The following is a 19,954-nucleotide window of genomic DNA, read 5'->3' on the forward strand; positions in this document are numbered from 1 at the left end:
TTGTTCTATTGGTTTCCTAATATGGAATGTTAATATTAGCAGTAAGGATCATTGGAATCATGGTGACTTTTTTTTTTTGAGATTTCTTATACTGTTACTAGGCTCGATAATACCACATATAGCACAGAGACGTCAAACTAACACCAATGGTAAGTCGTTACATGTATTTTTTCTTTAAGTACCAGTAAGCAAAATATCCCATTCCTCCCAGTGACCCCATAAGGAATGAGGCCCCGAAGAAAGACGGTGGTTTCCGTTTGACTAGTCGGAAGGCGTTGGGCAAGACGGCTGACAGCAGGGTCGTGTGGATGTCTCCCAGTACTTTGCGGAATGCGTATCGCTTCTGTATTCTGTCGAAGAACAACTGGAGGTTCGGTCGGCTTCCGTCTTCCCAGTATTTTTTGGAAAGTCCTAGGAACTTGAGCCGATGTAGTGTGGCTCCCAGCAGAACATCAGCTAAGGTAAAGATGTGGCCGCAAAGCCAAAGTTCACATTTCTGACCTAGAGAAGCAAAATAATAATAAGAAAGTGATGTCAAATACTAGCTGATTTTTATGGGGTACTTTGTATTTCTAAAGCTGGCCTTACACGCACCGATAATATCATTCATCAGATTGCCACGTGTGTGGCCACCTTAAATGACACTGTTTACATAGCAAATAATTTAGAATTGTATTCTTGAACCAACATATGTCTGAGCTTTCAGAAGGAGCCAGCGCTACACATTAGAACTGCTTTCAGCTAACCTATTGTTTCTCCTACTCCCATGTAACTGGGGGAGTCCCAAGCCGGACTTGGATTTCTTACTATTGAGTGCTATTCTGATACCTACTGGGAGCTGCTATCTTGCTCCCTTTCCCATTGTTCTGCTGATCGGCTGCTGGGAGAGGGGGGATATCACTCCAACTTGCAGCGCAGCAGTAAAGTGTGACTGAAGTTTATCAGAGCACAGGTCACATGGCTGTGGCACCCTGGGAAATGAAGAATATGGCTAGCCCCATGTGACATTTCAAAATTAAATATAAAAAAAAATCTGTTTGTGTTTTTGAAAACCGGATTACAATGCAGGATTCTGCTGGAGAAGCTCTATTAACTGATGGGTTTTGAAGAACTTGTTTTCCCATGACAGTATTGCTTTAAGGTTTTTGGACTACAGCATCCAAGGTGCAATATGTTGAATAATAGTTTTCTAGCTTTCCAAGTTCTCTGCTTCATTCAAGAGCACCCACCAATGAGATTCCTGCTTGCTCAGTGGACTCCTGGCTCCCTGTTCATTTGATTAGTGCATTAAACCGTTTTCTTAGCACTGAATACCCCCCCAGCAATGTGACTGAACACCTTTGAAAATATGAATTTTTACTGAGGATCCCAAACCTCTTGACAGATATAGTAAGACCTATGCACAATACAGTATCTTTGTAGCATACCTTCATATTCAAGTTTTCTTTTTTCCAGCTCTGCTTCAATTTGGTCTAGAACCATTGATAGCTGTATTAGAATCTTGGTCAAGTAGTTCACATTATCATGTTCCAATATCTTAGCCTGAAAGAAAATCCAGTTATTTACTACGTTTTCCTTTCTTATATATCATTTTTTTATTCTACTGTACAGCGCTGCGAATATAAGTAGCGCTTTATAAATAAAGATATACATACATACATTTATATAGAGAGAAAGTGGATTTCAGCATATAACAATGGTATTTATTCATACTTTTTGAAGGAACAGATTACAGTGATAGATATCTAAGGGGTTTCTGTGTTGTGTGGGGAAATATAATATACTGTAGGAGTTGGGAGACAGATACAGACTAGCTAGTAAGAGCAGTTTTGTGCCCCACCAAGGTGCCGAGGTGACTCAAGTGGGTAGGAGTCTGGGAAATCTTAGTGCCACCCCTTTGGGGCACCCATTGAGACATTCAGGTGTACTTGGTGCAGGCACTTGTGTGAGTAATATCCAATTGCACCATAAATACTTCTTGTATTTGGGATGTACCTTTGCTACTGTTCAATAAATCTTTGATTAACAGTGAATAAGAATCACTGCTGCCTAGTTACTTTATAAAGTAAATGAGCTGAAGTTCAGATACCTATAACCTTTCCTCCTCCACAAAGACACACTGTAGAAAGAGGGTTGCGCTGTAACCGCGCTCATCCAAGAGAGCCGCTAGAAATTCTAAGTGCTGCTAGGTGATTCTAGGTGATTCTAGGTGCTGCTAGGTGATTCTAGGTGTAGCATCATGCTTTTCAATATAATAAACAGACCAGCTTTCTTACCATGAGCTTCTTCTGTTTGGAGAGATATGGCTCCATAAGTTGAGGCTCCTCGTGATCAAGTTTTGTCAGTTCTGTGCTGGCGTTGGCCAAATGTCCTGCAAGGTGATCAAGAGATACATGTAAAACTTACAGAATCCACCTTGGAAACTTCCACACCCTTTTCTAGAACAGCTGGTCTACTTCTTATGTTCAGTGATGGTAAAAGGTTTGTGAGCCCTCACATTATACTGATATCATCAATACATTCATGGTTTTCAGTGCAGTACCAATAAGGGCCAAAATTCCTGTGGAAAAATGCTATACGCTTGAGGATATGTGCTTGGCAGTTAGTACAGAAGCATAAGGCAGGGATACAATAGTGGATAAACATAAAAAGTACTTGTTGTCCTTAGTAACTCAAAGATTTATCATTAAGGGGTTGTTCACCTTTGAATTAACTTTTAATATAATGCTGAACAGTGATCCCCAACCAGTGGCTCAGGGGCAACATGTTGCTCCCCAACCCCTTGGGTGTTGCTCTCAGTGCCCCCAAACCAGGGAGTTATTTTTTAATTCCTGACTTGGGGGCAAGTTTTGGTTGAATAAAAACAAGATTTCCTACCAAATAAAGCCCCTGTAAGCTGAAATCTTGAAATCTTTAAGATTCGATCCTTTAGGCCCCCTTTATTGTACAAGTAAGAGGGAAATCTCCAATTATTAGAGAAGGGTTGTGGTTTAGTTGGATGGAGCATCAGGATCACTGGAACATGGTGAAAAATATCTATATTGCCTATAATATCTATATCTGCACTGACATGATGTGGAAGAAGATGTAGGTAGATAAAGATGTAGTCTAGAGTGCCATGAACACCAGAGTAAATCTGTGGTTTTTTATTTATTTCAGTTTTTGTTCAACAACTCTCCAGTTTGGAGTTTCAGCAATTTATCTGGTTGCTAGAGTCCAAATTACCTTATCAACCAGGAAGTGGTTTGAATAAGAGCCTGGTATATGATTAGCGGATGATCTGAATAGAAAATAGGATATCAGTTATAACAATACCAATAAAATTGTAGCCTCACAGAATAATTTTATTTCCGTGACCCCTATTTGAAGACATTTGAGTCATAAGAGGAGGGCAAATAATTCAAAAACTATAAAAAAAAAAAATAAAAATGAAAACCAATTGAAAAGTTGCTTAGGTAAAAGTTACCTAAAAGGTGAACCACCCCTGTAAGTCTTGAGATGTTTCGAGCAATAAGGTGTACCCCATACACAGTAAGACATTGCCTGACAATGGGCCCATCCTAAGATCACATAGGACCGTGAATGTGGTCTGCACAGACCCCCAAGTGGATATGACTGTTGGCCTGAGGTCTATAAGACCAAATTAGTCATAGATCTCCTCTACAAAAGATGGGTCCTTCTGTGTATGGCATTGTATGGACATATACAGACATACAGAGTTAAATATCAGACAGCCTATACTATATTAATCTATTTTTGTGTTTAATTTTAGCTCTACCAGAGTAACTTGTATAAGGTTCTTAGATATTAAATCTGTTCAATTTATCTTGGCCCATATGTTTCTATTTGGAATTGTCGTGGACCTTCTGTGTTATGGATACCTGGCAACATGACTTTAAAAGGCCGTCCTTCTCACTTGCTGACTTAGATAAAGGCAGCCGGCTAACATGGCCACTTACGGCGGATCTCAGCGGTGGCGTACTTTGGGATCATGGAATCCGTAGTGAGCTCCGGGTGGAGGATGCATCCGTGTGTGTAGGCATCCATTGGCAGCTTGTCCAAGATTTCTCTGTATTGGAGGACTCTAGAGTGGAAAATGGTCTCAGTTTCTGGTATCAATTTAGGGATAAGTTCTGGAATTAGAATTGAAAAAAAGGGTTACTACAACCTGCAGCTTATAACTTAGTTTCCAAGGGATCGAACATCAAGGCTTAGAAAATTGTTTGTCAACTTAAGCTTAAATCATGAACTTTGTGCAGTACAAGATAACCACAGAGGAGCACAAGTGGCTTTATAATCCTGTAGATTGTAAGCTCTTTTGGGCAGGGCTCTCTTCACCTCTTGTATCGGTTATTGGTTGCTTTATATATTACTCTGTATGTCCAATGTATGTAACCCACTTATTGTACAGCGCTGCGGGATATGTTGGCGCTTTATAAATAAATGTTAATAATAATAATAATAATAATAATAATAATAATAATAATAATAATAATAATAAGAGACAAAGCTATCAACACTTATTTTCACCTGAAATATGTCTGCTGGGAGCAAGTAGACTTCATTTTTAAGGGATTATATACATTCCACAGTAAAGCTGCTCCACTCAAGGAACTGGAGTTTAATAGCTATTGAGATGGATTCTTAAAGCAACACTGTGCAATAAAACCTTTTCCAAGTGCTTCGGTGCCACTGGTCCAACTGAAGCAAGAGGATCTCGTCTGCTCTGGCTAAATCTCTTGGGGTCATACAGTCGTTACTGAATCATTTTTTTCTAGCTCCGAGCACCTAAAAAGCACCAAATAAAGGTGCACTTATTCCCAAATTACAAAATTGAGTCAAATTTTACTCAACCTGGAAAATTATAGGGAAGTTCATAATGCATTGGAAACACCATTCTTGAACTATGTCAGTATGTTGATGCCTGTATTAAATAATATATTGCAGTTATTCAGTGTGTATATTTTTACTAGAGATAACATAATCTTATTAGGCAAACTTTGGCTCCATGGCTTGACCTTTTTTTCACCAAGTCAGCAGCCTGTTCCTTAAGCAATACCTCATCTGGGCTCATTGGGCTCTCATGTATTGCTGTGCTCCACTGCCAGTGGCTCTACCGGGGCTCTCCATGGGATCTAATAAATGAATCATGGATGAATGTTGGGTTCTATCTGTTGTCAAATATAAATAAATGGCACAACTACACCAGGCTTTCTGCAAACCAACAAATCTCCCATAAGTGGCCCTGCCAGCATAAAGCAAGCTGCCACCGATTACCTTGCCAACATGCAAAAGACCAAACACTTTACTTTCTTCATCAATTAGTCAGAACATTGGCAATATTTTACTGCTATGATTAATACTGCCTGAACTAAAATAGGCCTGAAACCAAAAATTAGTTTGGAAATGGGATCTTTTATCCAGAAACCCCTTGTTTCATAATCAGTTGATCAGGTCCATTTCCCACATTGTCCAGCTAAAACATATATTTCTTCCTTTTCTGATTTGCGTTCTCCCTGCTATAATACGTTGCTACACTGCTATAAGACAATACAGGTATGGGACCTTTTATCCAGAATGAACGGGACCTGGAGATAACTGGATTAGGGGTCTTTCTGTAATTTGGATCTCTATCCCATTAGGATTGTTTTGCATCCAGTAAGGATTAATTATAAAATGGAATCTATGACAGATGGGCTTTCCCTAAGGGCTCTGGCACACGGGGAGATTAGTCGGGCGCGACAAAACTCCCTGTTCGTGGGCGACTAATCTTCCCAGATTGCCATCCCACCGATTTCAGTGAAATCATGCAAGTTGCCAGTTGCAAGTTGCGGGCGACTAATCTCCCCATGTGCCAGAGCCCTAATTCAGAGAAAATTTGATCCCCAAATCAAAAGCCATGGAAGCAGATAAATGACATAATTGGATTGCCACAAGAAAAATAGCAAAGAAATTAAAATAAGCATACGGAAGCGCTCTATCCTCTGGGGGGATACATTTGTCAAAAGTTGTACCATTGTTACAACTTTACAGAGTAAAGAGTTACAAATACAAGACCAAACAGTTAATATATACAGACAAACGTTTCATAAAAAATGATCCACAGTTACATTTGATACTGCTAGGAGACAATATGGGGAGGGCCCTGCTCGCAAGAGCTTACATTCTAAGAGGGAGAGCAATTGGGACGTAGGGTATAGAGTAACCAGTGAGAGTTCCTGTACTTGATCCCAACTAAGATATAATTAACTCTTATTGGATGCAAAACAATCCTATTGGGTTTATTTAATGGTTAAATGATTCCCTTTTCTCTGTAATAATAAAACAGTACCTGTACTTGATCCCAACTAAGATATAATTACCCCTTATTGGGGGCAGAACAGCCCTATTGGGTTTATTTAATGGTTAAATGATTCCCTTTTCTCTGTAATAATAAAACAGTACCTGTACTTGATCCCAACTAAGATATAATTACCCCTTATTGGGGGCAGAACAGCCCTATTGGGTTTATTTAATGGTTAAATGATTCCCTTTTCTCTGTAATAATAAAACAGTACCTGTACTTGATCCCAACTAAGATATAATTACCCCTTATTGGGGGCAGAACAGCCCTATTGGGTTTATTTAATGGTTAAATGATTCCCTTTTCTCTGTAATAATAAAACAGTACCTGTACTTGATCCCAACTAAGATATAATTACCCCTTATTGGGGGCAGAACAGCCCTATTGGGTTTATTTAATGGTTAAATGATTCCCTTTTCTCTGTAATAATAAAACAGTACCTGTACTTGATCCCAACTAAGATATAATTACCCCTTATTGGGGGCAGAACAGCCCTATTGGGTTTATTTAATGGTTAAATGATTCCCTTTTCTCTGTAATAATAAAACAGTACCTGTACTTGATCCCAACTAAGATATAATTACCCCTTATTGGGGGCAGAACAGTCCTATTGGGTTTATTTAATGGTTAAATGATTCCCTTTTCTCTGTAATAATAAAACAGTACCTGTAATTGATTCCAACTAAGATATAATTACCCCTTATTGGGGCAGAACAGCCCTATTGGGTTTATTTAATGGTTAAATGATTCCCTTTTCTCTGTAATAATAAAACAGTACCTGTAATTGATCCCAACTAAGATATAATTACCCCTTATTGGGGGCAGAACAGTCCTATTGGGTTTATTTAATGGTTAAATGATTCCCTTTTCTCTGTAATAATAAAACAGTACCTGTAATTGATCCCAACTAAGATATAATTACCCCTTATTGGGGCAGAACAGCCCTATTGGGTTTATTTAATGGTTAAATGATTCCCTTTTCTCTGTAATAATAAAACAGTACCTGTACTTGATCCCAACTAAGATATAATTACCCCTTATTGGGGGCAGAACAGGCCTATTGGGTTTATTTAATAGTTAAATTACAGAAAGACCCCTTATGCAGAAAGCCCTATATCTGGATAACGGGTCCCATACCTGGAATCTTATTGTTCCAGAAATTGTCTGCCTAGATGTCTGTAAAGAGCAATTCCAAACAGATGAGTGCTGTAAATGTAACAGATGTGCTGTATGTACCATCCAATGCTGTTGTGCCAAGGACAGATTATAAACATGCAATGATATGCCCAAGTGCCTTAGTCTGTCCTTTAGGTTAATCAATGCACTCCCACTGGGGAAATGTATATTTATAATTCTGCTGCATAAACACTGATCCGAGCCACTGATTAAAATGCAGCGGACATTGGTCACAAAACCAGCCAACCCCTGGCAAAGCTATTGACTGAGTAGATTGGCCTTGGGACAGGAAAGTTATAGATCTTCTACCTCCTCCTGTACGTTGTGTCTAATATATCAATAGAAAATCAAATTACACATGGTTTTCATACTCAGATTTATAGCCAGGATTATTCTGTTACAGCTCTGAACAGGCAGAAATATGGGCACAAACTGTCTGTGTCTGTCAGGGCAGTAACCATAGGTGTGCATCAGGGTGCAATGTATATAAAGGTTCAGTACACAATAAAAAGCAACAACTATCTAAAGTGTGGGCAAATGATAAGGCACTTAAAGTGCTACATGGACAACTGTACCTTACGCCTGGTCTTGGCATGGTATCTTTTGTCTGGGAACTCAGTACCCAAAAAGCTCAGAAATATGCCAATGCAGTTTCCTATAGGGTCCTAGTTAAACAAACAATTCTTAATTTATGACTGATTTGCAATAGACTGTAGGTAACTGCCATATATCCATATCAATTGCAAACAATCCTATATACACAGTAAATGGTATTATATCTTATTATCCTTAAGACATTGGTGCTTCACAGAAATTGCCAGGTCCCAAGCATTCCAGATAATAGATCCCATACCTAAACCATTCCTACAAATTCCTCTCCCACTCTTCAGGTTTTCTATCCACCAAGGGTTTTAAAAGGATTTTTGGGATTTGTAAATTCTGAGCTAGAATTTGAGAAGATGGTCCACCTAAATGGCTCACTGTGTTGCTCCACCCAAATGGCTCACTGTGTTGCTCCACCCAAATGGCTCACTGTGTTGCTCCACCTAAATGGCTCACTGTGTCGCTCCACCCAAATGGCTCACTGTGTTGCTCCACCCAAATGGCTCACTGTGTCGCTCCATCTAAATGGCTCACTGTGTTGCTCCACCCAAATGGCTCACTGTGTCGCTCCACCCAAATGGCTCACAGTGTTGCTCCACCCAAATGGATCACAGTGTTGCTCCACCCAAATGGCTCACTGTGTTGCTCCACCCAAATGGATCACAGTGTTGCTCCACCCAAATGGCTCAGTGTTGCTCCACCCAAATGGATCACAGTGTTGCTCCACCCAAATGGATCACAGTGTTGCTCCACCCAAATGGATCACAGTGTTGCTCCACCCAAATGGTTCACTGTGTTGCTCCACCCAAATGGATCACAGTGTTGCTCCACCCAAATGGATCACAGTGTTGCTCCACCCAAATGGATCACTGTGTTGCTCCACCCAAATGGATCACAGTGTTGCTCCACCCAAATGGATCACAGTGTTGCTCCACCCAAATGGATCACAGTGTTGCTCCACCCAAATGGATCACAGTGTTGCTTCACCCAAATGGATCACAGTGTTGCTCCACCCAAATGGATCACAGTGTTGCTCCACCCAAATGGATCACAGTGTTGCTCCACCCAAATGGTTCACTGTGTTGCTCCACCCAAATGGCTCACAGTGTTGCTCCACCCAAATGGATCACAGTGTTGCTTCACCCAAATGGATCACAGTGTTGCTCCACCCAAATGGCTCACTGCGTTGCTCCACCCAAATGGCTCACAGTGTTGCTTCACCCAAATGGATCACTGCGTTGCTCCACCCAAATGGCTCACTGCGTTGCTCCACCCAAATGGCTCACAGTGTTGCTCCACCCAAATGGATCACAGTGTTGCTTCACCCAAATGGATCACAGTGTTGCTTCACCCAAATGGATCACAGTGTTGCTCCACCCAAATGGCTCACTGCGTTGCTCCACCCAAATGGCTCACTGCGTTGCTCCACCCAAATGGCTCACAGTGTTGCTCCACCCAAATGGCTCACAGTGTTGCTCCACCCAAATGGCTCACAGTGTTGCTCCACCCAAATGGCTCACTGCGTTGCTCCACCCAAATGGCTCACAGTGTTGCTCCACCCAAATGGATCACAGTGTTGCTTCACCCAAATGGATCACAGTGTTGCTCCACCCAAATGGCTCACTGTGTTGCTCCACCCAAATTGCCCCAGAGCCCCTCGAGTGGGAATTCTGCTTGCTCTGTTATTTATACTCTCTCCTTGGTTTTATATGGTCATTGTCAAACTACTATATCCATCCTTCTAATGTTTAATTACAAAGTAACATTGGCATTAATCTCACTATATTAGATACCCACTGATGTACATTATGTGGCCAAGCCTAGCCCTTCTAATTATTGGAATAAGCTATTTATGCCTTACCCTTTATTGCCAACACAGGTGCCACTACATCACACACTGACTTTCTGGGCAATCTGGAAGTTGTATGGTATATGAACTAAAAGTCTATTAATGTTATCAGAATCCCCCCCAGAGTTTTATGCAACTCCACGTGACTTTGTACTAAACCTTTTATCTAGAGACACATTTAGAACTCATTTGCTGGCCCATAAATATCTCCCCAAAAGGTTACCATTATGAATCCGACTGGGAACTGTTTAGAATGGCAGGATATAATTAGAGCGAGCCAATGTTCTCTTGCTGTAGAGCACTTTAGCTAAACTGAATAAACAATAGTTCTAATAGAACAAAAGCACTGCATTAGCCCAGCAGCTGATCCAAGCGCATACATTGTTCTGTTAATAATATTAGGTTCTAACTTTCCAAAAATGTTTTTAATTGCTGAAAAATGACCTCTAAAGGAGGCAGCTTCCAAAGTACAGATATAAGACCCGTTATCCAAATTGCTCGGGACCTGGTGTTTTCCAGATAAGGGGGTTTCTGTAATTTGGATTTCTATACTCGACTAAAAAAACATTAATTAAACCCTGTTTTGCCTCCAGTAAGGATTCATTATATTTTAGTCGGGATCAAGTACAGGTACTGTTTTATTATTACAGAGAAAAGGGAATCATTTAACCATTAAATAAACCCAATAGGGCTGTTCTGCCCCAATAAGGGGTAATTATATCTTAGTTGGGATCAAGTACAGGTACTGTTTTATTATTACAGAGAAAAGGGAATCATTTAACCATTAAATAAACCCAATAGGGCTGTTCTGCCCCCAATAAGGGGTAATTATATCTTAGTTGGGTCAAGTACAAAGTACTGTTTTATTGTAACTGAGAAAAAGGAAATTCATTTTAATTTTGAATAAATTTGAATTATTTGATTAAAATGGAGTCTATGGGGCACATTTACTAACCCACGAACGGGCCGAATGCGTCCGATTGCGTTTTTTTCGTAATGATCGGTAATTTTGTGATTTTTTTCGTATCTTTTGCGATTTTTTCGGCGTCTTTCCGATTTTTGCGTAAAAACGCGAGTTTTTCGTAGCCATAACGAAAGTTGCGCAAAGTCGCAATTTTTTCGTAGCGTTAAAACTTGCGCCTTTTAAGTGTTAACGCTACGAAAAAATCGCGACTTTGCGCAATTTTCGTAATTGCTACGGAAAACTCTCGTTTTTACGCAAAAATCGTAAAGACGCCGAAAAAATCGCAAAAGATACGAAAAAATCGCAAAATTACCGAAAAAGTCGCAAAACGTTCGTTTCCAATCGGAATTTTTCCAATTCGAATTCGAAATCGTGTCTTAGTAAATCAGCCCCTAAGGGTAATGGTAGTGATGTGTGGGTCGACCTCTGCACATCACTTGCAGGTTGTGGGCGGGTTCAGGTTGAGCTCTTCCACTTGCCCCCTCTCTGCCCGTGACCCAGCACTGCCGGCTTCCTCTTCCGGCTTGTGAATTTATAGATGCGCACCCGGCATGCCCCACCCCTTTTGTGATGTCATTACGGGGCGGGTTCAGGTTTATAAATAGAGGTGAGAATCCGGGTTAGGACTGGGAGTGGGCGGGTTAGGGTCGGGTGCGGGTCGAGTTTTTCTCATCACTTGGAGATGGCCCTCCCGTAGTTTGGAGCTTTATGGATAATGGGTTTCCTAATAACAGATCCAAGCACCCCGTACAATACATATAAATACAGATTAAATACAGATACTGACCAAAAAAGTCAGTAAAGCAAGCCCAACACATATACTGATATGGCTCAATTTAACTCCAAGTCAGGAGAGATTTGGGTACTTGCTCTCTAAACTTGGAAGCCCATCTTGAACGGAGATTTGGGGTGAACACTTATACGCTGCCCTAGATATTCTTGGAACTGTGGCTTAATGACTGTTACACTAATGGAGCCCTGGCAAAAAGCTTCTACCCTATTTTCTGCTTGTTGGAGATCCACAGATTTCAGGTCTCCAGTCCAATTCCAAACTTCAGTTCTCAAATGTATTTTTATCTATTTGGTTTCAAGTTCACCTTTGTGGTCCAATATTTGTTCAGGGGCCCTTTTAACTAACTACGAGGTTACACATAGAGGAAATAATAACTTTATCAGCCATTCAGCCATGGTTCCAAGGGGAAATTTCTAGGAGCATCTTGGAAACTCTTCTCAAACCTCACTCTACTGTCCTACAGGCTAAGCCAACCCCAACATCTCCTTTGGTCCCCCCAAAAGGCCAATGCTTTGTGGGCCACTGCTCTTGATTTTAATGTTAAAGTCTCAATGGCAATGATGGTGCAACGTATACCACTTACCTCCCACAAAATTGTTTTCAATGTAATCAATGATTTGGTTATAGTCACTAATAATGTTGTCCCCATGGATGACCACAGGCACTTCTTCTCCGAGGTTGAGGCGCATGAACCAAGGCTCTTTGTGCTCTGTGAGTGGCAAGCTGACATCCCGCTCATCACACGGGAATCCCTTCTCGGCTATCACCAGTCGTATCTGGAATAGAACAAAACAGCAGTTTGAGTTGCTGCCTCGCAGTGGTGAGGTCCTGCCTGTGTCTCCATGGGTTCCTTCCATGTCCACTGGATTTATCCCAAAAGAGCAGGCAAAATACTGTTTGATTGTTACTGATACTTGTATAGCTTATTTTTCTATTCAGGTCCTCTCCTATTCATAAACCAGTCACTCATTCAAACCACATCCTGGTTACTAAGGTCATTTGAACCCTAGCAACCAGATAGCTGCTAAAACTCCAAACCTGCCAATCAAAAAGTGAAATAACAATCAATTGCAAATTGTCTCAGAATATTACTCTCTACATTATACTAAAAGTTAATTCAAGGTGAACAACCCCCTTTAATGGAGGCACAACATGTATGGGTGTGGCATTGTGATCTCCATTGGGTCAGTTACTAATATAAATGATGAACTATGTAATGTGTATGCACATATCTTATATATATATATATAAAAAATATATTAATATTAATTCCTGTTGCCTTTGCTGCCTCTTCTGTTTGGAGAAAATTCAAGATAGTGTGGAATACAAGGCCAAGGACAGACAAAACTTGGCTACTCATTATCTATATTCTGTAGTAATTATGCTCACATGTCTGGGTAATTTTTTGATAAAATGGTTGTGATATTTAGGGGTGTGGCCAAAAAATGGGCAAGGCAGGATTATAGGGACCTGCCAGTTGGATCTTTGCCCAGGGCCCACCAAGGCCTTATAATGGCTCTAGGAGCACTGGCACACAATTCAGCAAAAGAGGCAGTAACTAGTTGGCGCCAAGCCCCCCCCCAGTGCATGGCCGACTCCCCGTATCCCCCCCTCCACATTCCCTGCTCCCTGTCCACAGGTAGGAGAGCAGCTGTGGAGGGGGGGTTTCCTAACAGACTCTGCAGTCCGGGCCCCCTGTCTGCTTTCTCTATAAGGTTCACCTATGCCGTGTTTTAAACACGGACAAACCGGTGCGTATGATGACATCACCACCGTGCTTCACTGATGTCATCTCACAAAAACTCTGACATCATCACGCAACGTCATCACGTGATGAAGCTTCTTACTGCGCAGTGATGTCAGGCGGGGTTATTCCATCTGTCGGACGCAATTTTATGCCCAGATGGTTTAATAAATGCAAGAGGATTCACCAATTCTGGCTACTAAAGCTAGGCCAGCCATCTTGCTGTTATCTAACATAGGGAGATTTCTTGCCAGTCTCAGCTTGCTGACATTACACTGTAGTCCTGCTTCAGGAGGGCATATATAGAACTTTTAAGGTGTTCAGAGCTATGAAAATATATTTAATGGTTCTAGAACAGCAAACTAGCTATACAAAGGGCATGCTGGATTCTCATTGGAAGATCTTCTTGCATACACTAATTACCAAGCAAACTCACTGAATAGAATGCATTACAGTAGAAGGGACTGGGTGCCCTTACGTCCCCTGTGTTATGCCCTTCAGCAGTGCAAGCACTTCAGGTTTCTGCAGTGGCACCACTAATAGCTGTGACTTAGCAGAATAACTCAACGTACTTCATGCTAGGGCAGACAGAAACAGTAACGCAGCGGGACTCAATATGGTACTAATTTTCTTCTCAACACTTAAAGAGATAGTCCATATTAAATTAGCTTTTGGTATGGTGCAAACAGCTGAATGGTCAATTGCACTTTAATTACACTAGCAACCACCTCTCCATGTTACAGGAATCTAACATAGGGAGAATACTGTGCACATCTGACTTGTTATATTAGGCATTATATTATTATATTAGACACCAGAAGGGAGGAAAAAATGATGCTTAGGGGTTCACATTAAGAGGAATTATGTTTCATGCCCCCCAGCGATGATCCCATGATGAAAAAGAAATTGATCCAGATGTACAAGAAGCAGGCAGGATTCTGATTGGAGGATCTTATTGCACTAAATAAGTCACTAGCCCTAGAGATATGGGGGCACACTTGCTTTATAAATCCATCCCATGGACTACAGACCCCAGCACTGATTATATAGGAGTTTTTTTTGTAGCAGCATTAGCCAAGATTATGCCCCTTTTAAGTTAATTATGTTTTACTTGCCCGTGATTGAAAAAAAAAAAAATCAATGGTGCTTTGCCCCCGGAGAGCAATGCTACAGACATGAGAGTATGATTCATTAACCAAGTTGTCTTTTTTGGGTTGGTAATAATCTGTCCCCAAGGGCACAATGGCATGTGTGGCTGATCAATTCTTAGAGAAAGAAAAAGACCAAGGATTATTTCAACTGAAAAAGCCTCGTTAATTATTGATCAATATTGTCACTGTTGCTCTGAACATTTCATTTTTACAATTTTTAATTACACGTATAAAAAGGGCTGAATATATGTATGTATAAATGTATGCACATGCGCTCGCTGCGGGGAGGGGGGGGTGGTTCGCGCATGCGCACAGGGGGAGGCGGGGGCGAAAACGGGGGCGGCCTCGGGGCGTCCGTATCACAAATCCGGCGCTGGCTGCAGGCTGAGTTATACAGGGACCTCTGAGTATCACTCATGTATTATAAGGGATAATGTACCCCCTACTGTAAATGATAAGGATATTAGCAGTCACTGAGGGGTTCTGTGCCCATATAAAGGCACAAGGCTGCAGGCTGAGTTATACAGGGAACTCTGAGTATCACTCATGTATTATAAGGGATAATGTACCCCCTACTGTAAATGATAAGGATATTAGCAGTCACTGAGGGGTTCTGTGCCCATATAAAGGAACAAGGCTGCAGGCTGAGTTATACAGGGAACTCTGAGTATCACTCATGTATTATAAGGGATAATGTACCCCCTACTGTAAATGATAAGGATATTAGCAGTCACTGAGGGGTTCTGTGCCCATATAAAGGAACAAGGCTGCAGGCTGAGTTATACAGGGAACTCTGAGTATCACTCATGTATTATAAGGGATAATGTACCCCCTACTGTAAATGATAAGGATATTAGCAGTCACTGAGGGGTTCTGTGCCCATATAAAGGCACAAGGCTGCAGGCTGAGTTATACAGGGAACTCTGAGTATCACTCATGTATTATAAGGGATAATGTACCCCCTACTGTAAATTATAAGGATATTAGCAGTCACTGAGGGGTTCTGTGCCCATATAAAGGCACAAGGCTGCAGGCTGAGTTATACAGGGAACTCTGAGTATCACTCATGTATTATAAGGGATAATGTACCCCCTACTGTAAATGATAAGGATATTAGCAGTCACTGAGGGGTTCTGTGCCCATATAAAGGCACAAGGCTGCAGGCTGAGTTATACAGGGAACTCTGAGTATCACTCATGTATTATAAGGGATAATGTACCCCCTACTGTAAATGATAAGGATATTAGCAGTCACTGAGGGGTTCTGTGACCATATAAAGGAACAAGGCTGCAGGCTGAGTTATACAGGGAACACCGAGTATCACTCATGTATTATAAGGGATAATGTACCCCCTACTGTAAATGATAAGGATATTAGAAGTCACAGGGGTTCTGTGACCATATAAAGGCACAGGGACTTGAGTATCAATCCTGTATTATAAGGGATGCTTACTGGGTGCAGGCCCCCATCTCCTCTGGCGCCACTGTACATGGTACTGCCCTATTTCCTAGAATGACTTTCAAGCAAACTTTTTACTGTCGGTCTGTGGGAGGAATTGCTTTGTGTTGCCAAATCATATACTACATCCCCTCTTTCCTATGTTCCCCTTTAAAAAGACATTGGATTACATGTTTTACAGCACATTTTGCAGAGCCGCTGCAAAACTCTTCTCTCTTTTATATCCCACACAAGCTCAAACCGGGTTGTGCCATTTGTCTGTAGCGTAAATTGCTAACATATGATTGGGCAAGATTGTCTGTCCAATCACATGCCCTGAGCCAAGGAAATATGACCGTTGGCTGCTGCTGTTCCCTGCATCACACTCAGTTAAGGATAATGTCCCTCGATGCACAGAAATGGAACGTTAACACAATTTTTATTACATTTTATTTTCCCAATGAAGTGAGCTAATGGAAAGGCCTGCGGACCCCGGGCGATTTGTAACATCTTTTATCAGCCTTGAAACCTTCTAGATATAAACTGGCTCACTGCCACGGATGAAGTCTGTCCGTATGATGATGCATTTCAGAATTCTGCTGTCTAATGGTTTGTAGACAATTTGTAAATGAGCCTGTTCCCTGCATTTCGTAATCATGCCCCTATGGATATATTAACAGCTGAATGTATATTATATTTCATTCTATATGCTCACCCTTCTGTTAGGTTGTAACCGCTGAGTTTGCATATTTAGAATTAGTTAAGTGGCCATTGTCTCTCAGGCAGGCTGGCCATAGACTTATATTGATGCCCCACAAAGCTTCTTTTGGTTTATACTCCCTTTCTACATTAGCCAATCAACCATTGGCATGATCAAACCAAGGCCATGTGTACAAGCTGATATTTAGTAGGAAAGGTTTGAAATTTCCTGTTGGCCTAGCTGCATTGGCAACCTATATAAACCAATCACTTGCCCAGATATACAGATGATGGATAAACCAATACAACACCATATACAAGATACACTTCTTTGGTGAGGTCACTGAACAAGAGGATCTTTGCCCAATTTTGCCACCCACATCCTGGGCCAAATTAGGCTGGTCTGATCACTTGCCTCCGGGCAAACTATCAGATAATAACAGAGGCCCATTAGGAGAGGAGTGCGTCAATGCGCTGATGCAGACCTTGCCCGACGAGATTTTCAAACGTGTCCAACATGGGCAGATAAGCTGCCAACTTGGTCTGAAAGATCATAAGTGTTGGCTTAAATTTGCCAGTATATGGGTGCATTTCTAATGGGTGGCAAGTACTAAATTTCTAGTGCTGGTTATTTGCTATTATGGTCGGCAATTATAGGCAGAAAATAGCATTTAGTGTTCCCGTTGTGCCCATGTTGCGACTGTGAAATTGCACGCAAGTTGGGGTTGTGCAAGAGAACCCTTAACACCTACAGTATAATGACCCCCATGCAACATGCGCATTGTTTACAGGTGGAACTAGTTTTGCTCTTGGCAGGGGCAAATTGCTCTTCTTTTGCACTTTAATGGCCCATGTTAATAAGTCAGTTCTAAGAGCAGAGTGGACGATGCAGCCAACCATTACTCTGCTAGAAGCTGATTTCTTTCTTAGATTGTAAGCTGTACGGGGCAGGGACCTCCTTCCTACTGTGTCTCATACCTCATGGCACTTATTCCCTGTGCATTTATATATATTTATTGTATTTATTTATTATATCACTTGTCCTCCCTGTGTGTTATTTTGTATTTTTGTAAGCTTGTACAGCGCTGCGTACCCTTGTGGCGCTTTATAAATAAAGTTATACATACATACATTTCTTTCTGAGCCCTAGATGAGAATAAAGGTTCAGTAATGTCTCTTTAAGAGCACTGTAGCCCCATAGTAATACGAATGGCTATATAGGCTTATGCATTAGGAAGAAGTACAGTAGCAAAGGCCCTGCTGGCGAGGATGGAGTTGTCTTTATAAGATATCTGCACCATTACATTCTCCCTGTACCGGATGTGCTTTAATAAATAATGACATTTCCAGCCAGAGAAATGGGCACCGTACAGCAGAATAAGTGATCCCCTGCTGGTTAAGCTGCTCTTGTGTTAAAAATGCTGCTTCATTTAGCAATGAGGGGGGAGGTGGAATCTAGCATAAAAAGGCCAGGGTTTCCAAATGAGTGATAATGAGTAATTATGGGAAAATGAAATAAATAAAATCACTGGGGGTGGGAAATAAAAGAAAGACGGAGTGTCAGTTGTGATTCATCAGGTACATTCCAAGCACAACTGCAGGGCACCCCCTACTGATATCATGAGCTGAATGTAAACACTTCTGTACGGAACCCCCCTTATTCCACAAATGCATGCCATGGGGGGGACAGCAATACCTCCTGCACCACATTGCAATTCCACCTGCCCTTGCTGGGGAGTCGGAACACCGTGTCCTTGGATTGTGTAGTCGTGATGCCGCGCAAGCTGCACAGTTCCAATGGGGATAGAATCTCAGCAACAGGACAAGGCAATGACAAGAATTGCAAACACTAAACCCCTTCCCATTCAGCGCCCCCCCAGACTGGCAACACAATAGTTCCATTACTAGGCTCAGTATCACTGCATACATGCCATTTCTACAATTTCTATTGTCTGATGTCCCCCCCCCACTATGCAAACAGACTGACAGCATCCTCTGTGTGTGTTAGCAGACTCCCCCCCATTGCATAGAATAAAAGCACATACCTTTTGAGAGCTAAACGACTGTGTCCAGTGATACAAAACAAGAGTGTCCTTGGATTTGGGGCTGAAAGACTCCGGGTTATCTTCAAGCTCTTTGGAATTGCCGGCATCATTCTCATGAGCCGAAATGGGCCACCAGCTGCAGTTGGTGGGAGTCACACTGTTAGGAGTCGCCATGACAGCTGAGGATGCAAGAGAAGAGAGGGGGAAGCTGGGGAGGCTGCTCTTGCAGTTGGTCACATGATCGTGCAAGCACCGTGAGCAGATACCCGGAATATAATTACTCATCACAAACGCCGCCACTGAGTAGGACATGCCAGTGCCCCCCCTATGTGTAACATTGTACCTACAGTCACAATCCCCCACTATATTATTTTATGGGTCTGTGGCAATGGGGGTTTTGTATTTTTTAATTAAACAGGGACAGGTGTGTAGGAAATTAAAAAGGAAAAGGAAAGAAAACAAGAACACATTTTGCATTTCAGAAATAGTTTGACCTTTATTCCCTTATATAGTTGTGTTCGTAAGAATATTATCTGGCACTAAAATATTTGCAATTTTTAAATAAGGTTGAAAGAAAAATGTACATATTAAAAGTAAAAGTGACAGTTAGGGGGTTCCAGGTGTTAGGGCTGTGGCACACGGGGACACATCTCCCTTGTCGTGGGCGACTAATCTCCCCGAAATGCCATCCTACCGCCGGTGGGATGGCATACGCGGCGCCACGATCACTGCATATGCCAACCCACCGGCGATTTACATTTTAGCCGGTGGGATGGCATTTCGGGAGATTAGTCGCCCACGACAAGGGAGATTTGTCACGCAGCAACTAATCTCCCCATGTGCCACAGCCCTTAGTGGCAATGTGCAGGGGAGAGTAACAGGGAGCCATGCCGGGGATTAGTGGCAATGTGCAGGGGAGAGTAACAGGGAGCCATGCCGGGGATTAGTGGCAATGTGCAGGGGAGAGTAAAAGGGAGCCATGCCGGGGATTAGTGGCAATGTGCAGGGGAGAGTAACAGGGAGCCATGCCGGGGATTAGGGGCAATGTGCAGGGGAGAGTAACAGGGAGCCATGCCGGGGATTAGTGGCAATGTGCAGGGGAGAGTAACAGGGAGCCATGCCGGGGATTAGTGGCAATGTGCAGGGGAGA

General features: G+C 41.9%; 1 protein-coding gene across 1 annotated transcript; it reads right to left on the reverse strand.

Moving 5' to 3' along the window:
- Positions 1–67: 67 nt before the first annotated feature.
- On the reverse strand, positions 68–19,003 carry gdap1l1 (ganglioside induced differentiation associated protein 1-like 1). Its single transcript, NM_001078771.1, is given in 6 exon segments — positions 68–501; positions 1,428–1,542; positions 2,277–2,371; positions 3,960–4,133; positions 12,312–12,504; positions 18,805–19,003. Coding segments are annotated over 6 exon segments (1,095 nt in total). The 5' UTR covers positions 18,979–19,003; the 3' UTR covers positions 68–157.
- Positions 19,004–19,954: the final 951 nt, after the last annotated feature.

The sequence above is a fragment of the Xenopus tropicalis genome, chromosome 10 (genome assembly GCF_000004195.4).
Source record: "Xenopus tropicalis strain Nigerian chromosome 10, UCB_Xtro_10.0, whole genome shotgun sequence".
Classification (NCBI taxonomy): Eukaryota; Metazoa; Chordata; class Amphibia; order Anura; family Pipidae; genus Xenopus; species Xenopus tropicalis.